The 13,431-nt window shown below is 47.8% G+C and overlaps 2 protein-coding genes across 2 annotated transcripts in view; both read right to left on the reverse strand.

Annotated features, from left to right (window-relative positions):
- Positions 1-8,234: 8,234 nt before the first annotated feature.
- On the reverse strand, positions 8,235-9,633 carry LOC103295254 (transforming protein RhoA-like). The gene has a single exon (XM_054729646.1). It carries the CDS (start codon positions 9,464-9,466, stop codon positions 8,885-8,887), a length of 582 nt encoding a protein of 193 aa, XP_054585621.1. The 5' UTR covers positions 9,467-9,633; the 3' UTR covers positions 8,235-8,884.
- A 3,017-nt stretch (positions 9,634-12,650) lies between these two features.
- Positions 12,651-13,431, reverse strand: part of LMCD1 (LIM and cysteine rich domains 1) — a 58,392-nt gene continuing 57,611 nt past the window's right edge. The window contains exon 6 of the mRNA XM_054729484.1: positions 12,651-13,296. Within this exon, the coding sequence (XP_054585459.1) occupies positions 13,138-13,296 (159 nt within the window). The 3' untranslated portion in view covers positions 12,651-13,137. The remainder of the gene's footprint in view (positions 13,297-13,431) is intronic.

Raw genomic sequence — 13,431 nt, forward strand, 5'->3', positions numbered from 1 at the left:
GCTCACCCCTGCAGGCCTGGGTCCCCCCAACTGCCCTTCCCTGCAGGCCCAGTTGCCCCCAACTTCCCTCCTCTACTGGCCTGGTAACCCCTAACTGCCCTCCCTGCAGGCTTGTTCGTCCCCAACTGCCCTCCCTTGCAGGCCTGGTCCTTCCCAACTGCCCTCCCCTGCTGGCCATCTTGTGGCGGCCATCTGTGTCCACATGGGGGCAGCCATCTTTGACCACATGGGGATAGCCATCTTGTGTTGGAGTGACGGTCAATTTGCATATTACTCTTTTATTAGATAGTATTGACTGTATTTCCTATGCTGTACTTTACATCCTCGTGACTTATTCATGTTATAAGTTTGTACTTCTTAATCTCCACCCGTCCACCACCCAACCCCTCTGGCAGTTATCAGTTTGTTCTCTGTTTCTATGAGTCTGTTTTGTTTGTTCATTTGTTTAGTTTTTAGATTCCACATATAAGTGAGATGGTACAGAATTTGTCTTTCTCTGACTTTTTCACTTAGCCGAATACCTTTTGGGCCCATCCATGTTGTTGCAAATGGCAAGTTTCATTCTATTTTGTGGCTGAGTAATATTCCATTGCACCACATCCATTTACAATAGCATGGCTATTGTAAATAATGCTGCAATGAACATAGGGCTGCATATATTTTTTTCCAATTGGTGTTTTTGTTTTCCGTGGATAAATGCCCAGAACTGAAATTGCTGCATTGTATGGTGGTCATATTTGTAATCTTTTGCTGAGCCTCCATACTGTTTTCTGTAGTGGCTGCACCAATTTGCAATCCCACCAACAGTGCACGAGGCTGCTCTTTGCTCCGCATCCTCTCTAACACTTGTTATTTCTTTTCTTTTGGATGATAGCCATCCTGACAGGTGTGAGGTGATATCTCAGGGTGGTTTTATGTGCATTTCCCTAGTGATTAACGATGTTCAGTGTCTTTTTAAGGGTCTGTTCACTATCTGTGTCTTCTTTGGAGAAATGTCTGTGTAGGTCTTCTGCTCATTTTTAATTGGATGATTTGATTTTTGATGCCGAGTTTTATAATTCTTTATATATTTTGGATATTAAACCCTTATCAGATATATCATTTGCAAATATCTTCTTCCATTCAGTAGGTTACCTTTTCATTTTGTTGATGGTGTCCTTTACTCCGCAAATGTTTTTTGGTTGAATGTAGTCCCGTTTGTTTATGTTCATTTTGTTGCCCTTGCCTGATGTCAAAGAGTTTATTGCCTGTGTTTTCTTCTAGGAGTTTTATGGTTTCAGGTCTTATGTTCGAGTCTTTAATCCATTTTGAGTTTATTTTTTGTATATGGTGCAAGAGAGTGGTGCATTTTGTATTTTTGCATGTAGCTGTGCAGTTTTTCCAACATTATTATTATTATTATTATTATTATAATTTTTAATCCTCACCCAAGGATATGTTTATTGATTTTAGAGAGAAAGGAAGAGAGGGAGGGAGGGAAAAAGAGTGAGAGAGAGATCAGTCAGTTGCCTCCTGTACACACTTCGAATGGGGATGGAATCTGCAATTGAGGTATGTGTCCTGACCTGAAATTGAACCCGCAAATTTTTGGTGTATGGGATGATGCTCCACCCAACTGAGCCACCCGGCTGGGGCTTCCCAACATTATTAAAGACTTTTCCCTATTGTATATTCTTGCCTCCTTTGTCATAAATTTAATTGGTTATAAAGGCAGGGGTTTATTTCTGGGCTCTTTATTCTGCTTTTGTGCTAATACCATGCTGTTTTAGTTATTTGAAATCAGGGAGAGTGAGGTCTCAAACTTCAGTTTCATTTACTTCTGCTGTGGTCTTTATTACTTCCCTCTTTCTGATAACTTGGGGCTCTGCTCCCTCTTTTCCTAGTTGCTTTAGGTCTAAGGTTAGATTACATGAGGTTTTTCTTGTTTCCTGAGGGCCTATGTTGCTATAAACTCCCCCCGTAGAAGGGCCTCTGATGGTCGGATAGATTTTGTAACAGTGCTTCTATTTTCATTTGTTCAAGGTGTTTTTTGATGTCCAGCATGTTGTTCAGCCTCTACGTGTTATTCTTTCCAGTTTTCTTCTTACAACTGATTTCTAGTTTCATGCCATTGTGGTCAGAAAAGATGCTTGATGGGATTTTAATCTTCTTAAATTTATTGACTTGTTTTGTGGCCCAACATGAGGTCTAGCCTGGAGAATGCTCATGTGCACTTGAAAAGAATGTGTGCCCTACTGTTCGGGAATGGAATGTTCTGTACACATCCAAGTCCATCTAGTCTGACTGTCACTTAAAGCCAACGTTTCCTTGTTGATCTTGTCTGGAAGATCTCTCCATGGGGTGTAGGTGGGGTGTTAAAGTCCCCTATTATTATAGTATTGCTGTCCATCTCTGACTGTATGTCTGTTAATATTTGATTTATGTATGTAGGTGGTCCTATGTTGGGTTTTCATATGGTTACAAGTGTTAGAGCCTCCTGTTGGATTGATCCCTCTATCATTATGTCATACTAGAGGCCCGGTGCATAAATTTGTGCATGGGTGGGGTCCATCTGGCCCACCCCGATCAGCCCGATCAGGCTGGGCTGGCCAGGGGGGAGGGGCCTTGGGCAGTTGGCCGCTCTGCTCCCTGGTTGAACTCCCAGTTGAGGGGACAATTTTCATATTAGCCTTTTATTATTAGGATCCTTGTGTCTTGTTACAGTCTTTGTTTTAAAGTCTATTTGGTCTAACTATTGCTGCCCCAGCTTTTCTTTCATTTCTTCTTGCATGAAATATCTCTTTCCGTCCATCCCCTTTCAGTCTGTGTGTGTTTTTAGATATGAAGTGTGTCTCTTGTCGGCAGCATATGAATGTGTCTTGTTTTTTTATCCATTCAGCTACCATATGTCTTTTGAATGGAGCACTTAGACCATTTACATTGAAAATAATTGTTGATAGGCATGTACTTATTGCCAGTTTAATTGTTTTCATATTAGCTTTATAAGTGGTTGATCTACTAACCTTCACTATATGTTTGCCTTTTCTAGTGAGATATTCTTTTCTTTCATATATTTTCTTATTTCTAGTTTTGGTCTTTTCTTTTCCACTTAAAGAATTCCCTTTAGTCCATACCATCCACTTAAGTAACAACTTTGTAGGGGCAGGAGGGAGAAACTCTAGCACATTAAATGGACTCTAAGAAGAATCCTCATTTTAGGAATGCACTGTTTTCCTTTAATGTGCCTTTTGAGGGAACTGCGGAAATGAGATAGTTAACTTCTGCCCCATGTCTACAAACTCACAGACAGCATTACGGAAAAGACACAAATTTTTAAAACCACCATTTTAAAATACTGTTTTATAAGTCACAGTTTGAATAAATAGAGACCACCCCCCTCACCCCCTCTAGTTTGTCTAATCAGCTAAGGTAGGGGTTCGTAAACTATGGCCCGCAGGCCAGATCAGGCCCAACTCCTGATATTGTAAATAAAGTTTTATTGGAACCCAGCCATGCTTCTCTGTTTACGTATTGTCTGTGGCTGCTTTCCTCTTCAGCAGCAGAGCTGAGTAGTTGCAACAGAGGCCATATGGCCTGCAAAGCCTAAAATTGCTACTCTCCGGCTCCTCATAGGAAAAGTTTGCTGGGTCCTGGTCTAGGTGATGGGGGATGCAAGCTGGCCACCTGCAGACCATCATAGCCTACAGGTACGTCTTGCTGATGTTCTAAAAAGTGAAGTAACAGCAGGCATAGGGGCAGCGTGGTCCCTGCAGTTGGCACCTGGCCTGCTTCATCCCTTTATCTCACTGCCCGTGTCCTGTAGGCAAGGGGACCCCATCTCTGGTTAGCGGTCCAGGAAGGATGTTGGCTCTACCTTGAGCTTGCTGTGTGGCCCTGATAAAACCACTCTACTCTCCGGCCTCCGTTTCCCCACTTCTCAGGCAAGGGGTTGGATTACCCGGCCCCTCACAGGCTGTGGTCCTGCTACTCCAAGTGTGGCCCTCAGACCAGCAGCTTGGACGCCCAGAGCTCGTTGGAAATGCAGCCTCTTGGGCCCAACCCACACCTGCTGCACCGGAACCCCATTTTAACCAGCTCCCCAGGCGACTCCCACACACGCTGCTTCTGAGAAGCATTTCTGGGGAATGTCCCCTTCCTGGCGTGATGTTAGCAGCAAACGCCTGTCTCTGCTTTCCAAGTTGGAGGCCTTTGGGTATTTCAGTTTCTGAGTGGCCTTTACACCTGGGGGGAGTCAGATGAGATACAAAATGTACGATCTTATTAGTAGAATGTCTCCCAGCCTTCTCGCAGGTTCTCTCTTAAGACTTGGTGGGACCCGTTTTGTGTGTGTGACAGCAGGAATACAGGACAGGCAATGCCTGGCTTTGAAATGGCAGCTAGACCAAGAAGAAGTATTGTAGGGTGGAAAAAAAAAATGTCCTCCCCCCTTTCTAAGTTCTTCTGGCTGGACTAATAATCAGTTCACACGAGATGGATCATCAGGAGCAAGTGACCAACTTATTGCATGTGTGCATATGGGGGTTCCCCAGGAATGTGGGACCTGAGGGCATGCTGAGCATTGAGGCTTAAATGCCCTTCTGGACGAAGGAGAGGGAGGCAGAGGTCTGGGACTTCAAAGAGAAAGTCGGCAATTGACAGGTAGCTGAGGAAAGCAAACGTGTGCTTGGCCACAGAGGGACACGGAGGGAGGGTAAGGTCTGGGCCGCCCAGTCTGCCACACTGAGCTCACATGTGCCAAAGAGAATATGCTGAGGTTTCCTCCCTGAAGCAGGTTTTCCTATCTGAGTTCCTCCAGGCAGGTAAAGGAGAAGGTAAAAAACAACTCCTCGTGAGTTAGTTGGGCTCTCCTTCTGCTTGAAGTAATCTGCATGCCAGGGGTAGCTCATTCACCGTGTGTGTGTGTGTGTGTGTGTGTGTGTGTGTGTGTGTGTGTGTCAAGAGGCTGAAATGTTCTCTGTGGACAGGTCATATTTGAGCATTTATTAGGAGGTTTGAGTGACTAGAAACAAGGAAAGGAAGTTTGCTGATGGACTTTAAAAAAAAAACACACACACAAATTTTTAAACCACTGTTTCTAAGAGGAGAGGATCTTGCAATGGAGCCACCTCCTCCACGGTCCACTGTTGGGTCATACAGACAACAACAATACGGATAAAAGCCGGGGCTTAGGGAGCACTTATGTGCCAGGAGCTGTTCTAAACCTTTAAACATGCACAAACCCCTTTAATCCTCAGAACAACCCTGTAAGGCAAATATTACTACTCTCCCCATTTTATAACGGAGAAACCTGGGAACAAAGCCACGTCTTCTCTAAGGCGACACAGTAGCGTCAGGGTGAGAATGGAGACATCTAGCTCCAAGGCCCACACTGTCCGTGACAGCGCTGCCCTGCGAGGCACGTGGGACCTATTTGGCGAGTGACTGGGAGAGATCGGGACGGCTAGAGTTATTTGCGAAGAGGCTGGGACTGTCTTGGGAAGGAGCACAAGCTGGGATTCTGCTTGGGGCATAGTAGGTGCTGAGTAAATGCATGCGGAATGAATGAATAAAAGGATGAACTAGTGAGTGAGTTGCCTATTGTTCAGAAGACAAACCACGGTGTCTGACATAGTATAGCCCATTGTTTGCAAACTCTTGTCCAAGCAATCACAGACACCTCTTCAGTAGAGGGGGACCACACAGGCAACGCACTGAGCTGACAAACACCTTCCTGTTTGGCCTGGGACTTTGGCGGGAGCACGTTCTTCCATCCACTTTGGCACCACATGGCCCCTGGTGTTGGCCAAGGATGCCTGCCTGTCTGCTCTTGCTGCCTCTCCCCTTATCAGCGGAAGGTGAGCGCCGCAGCGCTCCCTGTCAACCGAAGCACGAGCCATGCCCTTGTAGGGCCAAGGCTGGCGATCCTTTGCAACAATATTTCATAATTTATATATTTGATTAAGAAGCGGAACCTGAGCCAGCAGCCTGCATAATCTAGCATATTGGGATCATTTGCTGCTTGTGTCACTCTTCTATTTTAAAACTTTCCATATTTGAACGCGTGGAAGTACATCCCTCACATTTATTAAACTTTCCCCATAAAAACAGTTTAGTAAGTCTCCATCACCTTCCATAAAATTAAGCAGAAGAGGCCACCACAAAACCTTGTAGACATTTCCTTTAGGGAATACCATTTTATTTAGGCCGCCTTTAAAAACACTAGCCTTTCCTTGCCAGCAATTAAAAAAATATCAAGACAAATACGATTTTTAGTGGCATGATAATTACTTCAAGATGAGCTTTGTGACTTGGCTTCTATCCTTGCTCTTTGCTGCTGCCCTCCCCGGCCTCCCAGGTGCCTCCATTCCCCAATCCTGGGAGTCTTAGTCCCATAGCTTCCGTGGGTTCGTTCTCTTCCAGTTTCTCTGACCACCGCTTTCCTGTGCTTTGCCCCTGCATTGTACCCGCCGTCCCTCTCTTCAGAGACCTCGGCCAGCTCTGCTTTGCCTAGAAGGCGTTTCTTTGCTACCTCCAGCTCTCACAAGACCTGTTTTCCACAAGGGGCCTGTTTCATCTGATTTGGGTGTGGCTGTCTTTTCAAATCCTTTCTCCTCCCCATCAAGTTGGCTGGTTGGCACCGTGATCAAGGCCAATCTCAGTACCCTGGCCATCTAGGCGCAGTGATTGGTCAAAAGAAAGGCACGTGACCCACATTGTGCCAACCAGAGTCGTTCCCTGAAAGCCCCAGAAGGAGAGACTTCCTGTTCATTGGGGTCACTGGTTCCCAGGGCCAAAGGGACCCTCGCTGCTGCGGAGGCCTCGCCTGCTGCCATCTGGGCGAGCTGCCTGAGGGTGAAGCCGCCGTGGAGGAAAACTGAGGGGAGAGATGGAGAAAGGAATGAACTTCATAATTTGAACTGCTGGATCCAGTTGTTCCTGAAGGTAGCCCTTCTCTTGAACTTTCTGACCAGAAAGTAAATTCTAGAATGTGAATTCCCTCTAACTGGGGCACAGGGGCGTGGGGGTGGGGGGTGTTAAACTGGTTTGAATTGGATTTCCTTCACTTGCAACAAGAGAGGCCTGGATAACAGTTCTTCTGTTTGCAGTCCAAATCCTTTGTTGTTTAAGAACCAACATTGTCCCAAACTCAGAACAGAGAAACACTTTATGCCGAAGCCTGCATGCTTTATTATCATAGAATAGAGGACTCAAACAAAGAGATCATTTTGCTTCACACGAGTAGAATCTGACTGGATGCAAACAGCAGCCGCGATCAAAGGGCAAGGCTCTTATCTTCTCCCCTCGGCGGCAGCCGCGCCAGCATTGGCTTGTCAATGGCCGAGACGTGTCAACGGCCAGCACAGATGCCCTTGCAGTCTTGTCTTTCATGTAACTTTCTCATGTTGGAAGCCAAATATTTGGAGCCAAAGTCTGATAACGTAGTGAGTCAGTGCTCATGTCATTGTCGTCTGCATCCCCATGGGACAGACTTGATTAAAAACCCAAATCAACTACGGAGTAGAATGGCTTCAGAAATGTGTGATTCACACGAGCTGAAACGTGACACTTCTTGGGTACCAGTCGCATTGTTTTTGGCTACAGTGACCAAGATCCCCACTGATGGGAAATGGTCTGATAAAGAAGTTTATCAGACAATGTGTAAATCGATCACCCTGCATTAAAGAATAAAGAAATAATTCTCGTGTAAGAAGAAGCCCAGAGCCGAGGTCACTGGCTCGAGGACATAACCAGGGACCTATGCTCTGTTTAACTCTCAGCTCCATAATCCTGCGACTGGCTCGGTTCCCGTGTCTCCTCAAGGTTCTAAGGCGGCACCAGGAGTTTCCACCCAACAGCACCGGCTTCAGATGAGGGAACTCCTTGAGGAACGGCGGATTCCAAAGCTGGGCTAAAGGAAATACAACCTGAGCCGGGCATTTCTTTTTCTTTCTTTCTTTCTTTTTTTTTTTTGAATTTTCCATCTGACTTTATTTTCAAACTAGAGGCCCGATGCACGAAATTCATGCAAGAGTAGGCCCTCGCAGCCCCGGCTGCCTCACGGCACTGTGGCCCCACCCCCCCACCCACTGGTCATTCCGGAAGGTTGTTCCGCCATCTGGTCTAATTAGCATATTAGCTCTTTATTATTTTCAAATACCGTATTTTGCGGCGTATAAGACGACTGGGCATATAGAAGATTTTCCTGGGTTAAAAAGTCGTCTTATATGCTGGAAAATATGGTACACTTTAAAAAAAAAAAAAAAACCAACACACTTTCTGTGGGGATGACAAATATCAGTATTAGGAAATCCAATTATACAAAAAATACTACATCTAGTTTGGGGTAGATATATTTATTTATTTTTTGGTAACATACATTAAGTGGCACTAATTACACAGTAACTATAAGGTAACGAACATGAAACCACAGAACTGTGACGTTGCCACAGCTGCATGAACTTGGCCTCTCTGGCTGAGCACAGTTTGAAAAAACTGGATGCCCTCTCTAGTGGCCCGACAATGAATCTGCTCAGGAGTAAAGCTCTGAAGCGGTAGCTCACCAGAGCATCTTGCAGCTGACAGATGACAGGCCAGGCATGCTGGTTAGGAAGTAGTTACAGCCTAACCCACAAAAGTTACCATTTCTCTTTCTAGAAAGAAGCAAGAAGTTAAGGAATTCCTTGAATCAGCGCCTGGTGTGTCGGGTGGGAGTGCAGAGGAGGGCTGTTAGAGCCGTGTCAGAGGACCCGGAGGGCCAGGTGGGCTGGATCCTTAATAATCATGGTTGGCTTCTAAATACCGGTAGCAAGATGACTTCTGGTTTGTAATCTCCGGTAAGTTATAGGTGAATGAAAAGGCCAGGAGTCACCCACTAGGATTAACGAACAAGCACTTCAGAACGAGCTCACAACACAAGGCACCCGGACTTCTTCTTCCCACGCCTGCCTCGCAGAGCGGCTCTCGTGGCCATTTCGAAAACCTCCCTCACCCCGTCTTTGGTCTTTGCCGAACACTCCACGTACCCAAAAGCGCCAATCCCGTTGGCCACCTCTCTGCCTTCCTCCGGTTTTACCGGCTCCTGCTTCCTCTTGGCCAGCTCCCGCCTTCTGCGCTCCTCATTTCGAAGATCCTTCTTGTTCCCAACCAGGACGATGGGCACCCTGGGACAGAAATGCTTGACTTCCGGAGTCCATTTTTCCGGGATGTTTTCTAAACTATCAGGGTTGTCGATGGAGAAGCACATCAGGATGACGTCCGTGTCCGGGTAGGAGAGGGGCCTCAAGCGATCATAGTCCTCCTGCCCGGCCGTGTCCCACAAGGCCAGCTCCACCTGCCGGCCGTCCACTTCCACGTCGGCCACGTAGTTCTCAGACACCATCGGTCTGTACGCCTCCGGGAACTGGTCCTTGCTGAAAACGATCAGCAAGCAAGTCTTGCCACAGGCTCCATCGCCAACCATCACCAGCTTCTTCCGGATGGCGGCCATGGCTTTCCAATGGGCTGCAAGACCCACGCGCGGCCTGTGGCACAGGTTCTGCAAAGCGCCTTGAACTTCTCAGACGAAAGGCACTCGGGAGACGCTCCGACTCTGGCCTCTCTGCACCGACGACGCGGGTCCGAGGGTCCCAAGCTCGGAGACTAGGAGGCAGCGGACTAACGAGAAAACCGACAGAGGATGGCAGGCGGCGGGCGGGGAGCGCGAGCGAGCGCGGGCTGGCTGCGCAGGGCAGGCGGGGAGCGACGTGCGCGCCCCCGCCCCCCCTCCACCTCCTCGCCCCGCGTGCCAGGCGGCTCTGAGTCGGGCATTTCTTAATGTGACAGAATGTAAAGTTGTATTTAAAGAATGATGGGGCCCTGGCCAGCTTGGCTCAGTGGGTAGAGCATCGACCTAAGGACTGCAAGGTTGCAGGTTCGATTCTGGTCCAGGGCACATGCCTGGGTTGCAGGCTCGATCCCCACTAGGAGGCGTGCAGGAGGCAGCCGATCAATGATTCTCTCTCATCATGGATGTTTCTCTCTCTCTCCCTCTCTCTTTCACTCTGAAATCAATGAAAATATATTGAAAAGAAAGAACGAGCTATTGTCTGTTATTAAAAAAAAAAGAAAAAAAGAATGATGGGGACATGCCAGAAAGACATAGCCAGCTTGAAGGAGCTTGCTTTGGCCAAATTTGGAACAATTTGAGCCTCAAAATAAATAATGATAGCAACAAATGATAAACAGTTGGCTGAAAAAGACATCTGTAATTCCAAACTGATGTAAATGTATAAATAAATAAGGAGAATAAGCTTGTCCTTATATTAGAATGCTAAGCAATAAACATTGAAGGGACGATTGGACCACCGGTTGGCGACGCTGCACTAGGAGACTATTGCCAGGCTGGGCAGAAAACGTTCAAGGTGAAATATGACCTCGGGGATGGAGGGAAAGAGACGGTGGGAGAGAAAGGACTGTACCAAGTGATCCATCAGGGGCGGGGGGTGTCAGTGACAGTTTAGGTGTTCCAAATGCAAGGATGGGGTGTCATCAGTAGACACGGGAAGGCAGGAGCATGCTCTGGGTGGGTCCGTGGGTCTGTTGTGGGCCATCACTCCCACTCACTAGGCATCATGCTGGCTTCCAGCAGAGGAGAGATCGGGCAATTGATAATCTTCCTGTCTAGCTGTCACCAACCCCTGCTTAAAGCTCTTTGAAGGCTCCCCACTGCTTCTAGAACAGAGACCAGCCTTTTCTGTCACCCACAAAGCTGGAGCACCTCTGAGGCCTGTGCCAATCTGATCCCCCGTCACTCTGTGCTCCTGCTACAACAGTCTTCTTTCCGCCCCAAGCAAGGGCCGTGCTCACCACTGTATCTCTAAAAGCAGGTAATAGTGCCCGGCCTGTGTGGCTCAGTGTTTGAGCATCGACCCATGAACCAGGAGGTCCCGGGTTCGATTCCCGGTCAGGGCACATGCCCGGGTTGCAGGCTCCATCCCCAGTAGGGGGCGTGTAGGAGGCAGCCGATCCATGATTCTCTCTCCTCATGGATGTTTCTCTCTCTCTCTGCCTTCCTATCTGAAATCAATAAAAATATTAAAAAATAAATAAATAAAAATAAATAAAAGCAGTTAATAGTATTGAATAAACTGGTGCCACCTTAGCCCCAGGGTTTTTGCACATGCCGTCCTCATATCCATCTTTAACTGTCCCTTTCCTCTTTGCCTGCTCAGGTGTACTCACTCTTTAATTACCAGTTCTAAGTGTCACTTTCCTAAGAGCACATCTGACGTGCGTGACTAGGTCTAATATCTTTCATATACTTTATAGCAACATGTACCTCCCCTTTATAGCATCCATAGATGTATTTTCACATTGACTGTGGGATATTTGCCCAGAATCTTCCCTGCAGACTGTAAAATCCAGTGTTGCTTTTTGTTTTGTTTTGTTTGTTTGTTTGCGTGTTATACCTCTGTACCCAGTATAGGAATCGGAACGCCGTAGTACTCACTGAAGATCTGTGGAATGAATGAATGAGTGAGTAGATGAATGAATATCCCATTGATGTTTCTGGGAAGGGACTGAGAAGCAGCTTATACTTGAGAAGCACCTTCTAGGACAGGGAGAATTTCAACAGAAGGAACTGGTCTTCACGTAACCAGCTCAGAGCTAGCAGAAGCATGGTGGGGGGAGCTTGATCAAAGGGAGTTTCCGGATGTCTCGGAGAAATAGGCAAAGAGAAATCTAGAGAAGTTATGGGTCATAAGACCAGAAAGACAAGCCAAGTTTTGGGACAATTTAAACATCAGGGTGAACACTTGGTTCTTAATTTGAGAGGCGCCAGGGAGCGAGGATGGCACTCACAGCTTCTTTCCGAGGAGACATGTGAAAAGGCAGGAAACCGAGTGTGGCTGCAGAGGAGGCGGCAGCAAAAACCAACTCAGGAGGGTATTGCCGCAGCTTTGGCCAAACTTGTAAAGCGCATGAAGGGGGGACTGCAGATAAGAGATGGCGAGAGCGAAATCTGGGTGATAAAATTCAAGAGACTTGGCAACAGATGGGAAGTTTAAGAAAGAAGGAAGGTCTGGAGACGGGACTGGGAGTTCTAGGACTCGTGCCTTTTTTGTGCCTTGTATCTGCAGTAGAAAAAGATGTCTTTTCTTAGAAATGGTGGGAGAGAAATTAACTTGGAAGCTGCACATGCTCAGAGAGGCCATAAAAAGAGAGAAAATCGCACTCCAACACCTAGCGTATCTGGTCATTCAATGTTCAGTTGGCAAGGTCTGTCCACACAAGTCACCGTGTCCCATGGCCGTGTTTGGCGGCTCCCCAACACTCTACCTGGTCGTACACCCAGAGGGGCCCCCCATTACCTGCTGGGCTCTGAGGCAGGGAGTGGGGTCCCTTCTCTTTAAGCAGCTCATCGTCCCCAGGAGGCTGCTTGTTGCGACACCATGAAACATAACACACGTTTCCGTCCGGGATCTGGGGAAACCCGAAACGGGGGCTGGGGATCCTGCCCCAAGGACCTACATTCTCCAAAGAGCTGGAGGAGACACATCGGCGAAGAGGCGCACCCGCACCTTCAGTGCCTGTGCCAGCACCGCATCCAGGGAGCGGGCTAAACGGGTGCCACGAAACCACGGCCTCCGTGGCAATAACTAGATAAGGGCGTGTGTGGACTGCATACCATGTTTATTGCTATGTTTATCATGCCAAAAGTTTTTATTTAAAATTCAAATTCCATTGGAAAGGAGGCTACAAACGATCGTTGGGACCCCAGCCTGCTCCCGGAGGAGCTCCCAGGCTCACGAAAAAGCACGCGCACTCTACAGCTACGCGGTTCCCTCACTCAGAACTGCATTCTGGGAAACTCCTCCCGGAGGCCCCTTGCAGGATGCCAGCTGAGTCTCTAGTTGGTAGCTGGGACACAACAGCCACAAAGACAAAGTAACTCCATCCTAAGACTTCTCAGGTCATTTCTGGCTTTGAAACTATTGACCCTCAAGGATCCACCACCACCCAACCTAGAATATACGTGCGTATATATTCTCACGGAAAACAATATCGCGGGTTTTGTTGCCGGCTGGCTGTCACGTCAGACCCTCAGGAGGGCCTCCCCACACCTGGCTTTCCTCCTCCGTGGGCGCCTGTGGGTCCCGGCCGTGGACGGGCAGCCCTTCAGGAGCGCCGGGACTTGCTGCACGTCGGGCACAGAAGCTGGCCCTTGGTGACAATGTACGCCCGGCCGCTCAGCTGCTGCTCGCAGCCCTCGCAGACGAAGTGCTTCCGGTGCCAGGCCAGGTCCTCCACGCGCTGGTAGTCCTCCGAGAATATTATCTGGGGGGAGAACAGAAGAAACGAGCCTGCTAGAGACAGTGTGTTGAGGGCAGGTTGGAGGATGGTGGTTCAGCCTATCCTTGACCCTGTTTTGACCTTGACCTGCCTCCGTGGAGAAGTCGGACACCAGTCTGA

The sequence above is a fragment of the Eptesicus fuscus genome, chromosome 18, assembly GCF_027574615.1.
Source record: "Eptesicus fuscus isolate TK198812 chromosome 18, DD_ASM_mEF_20220401, whole genome shotgun sequence".
Lineage (NCBI taxonomy): Eukaryota > Metazoa > Chordata > Mammalia > Chiroptera > Vespertilionidae > Eptesicus > Eptesicus fuscus.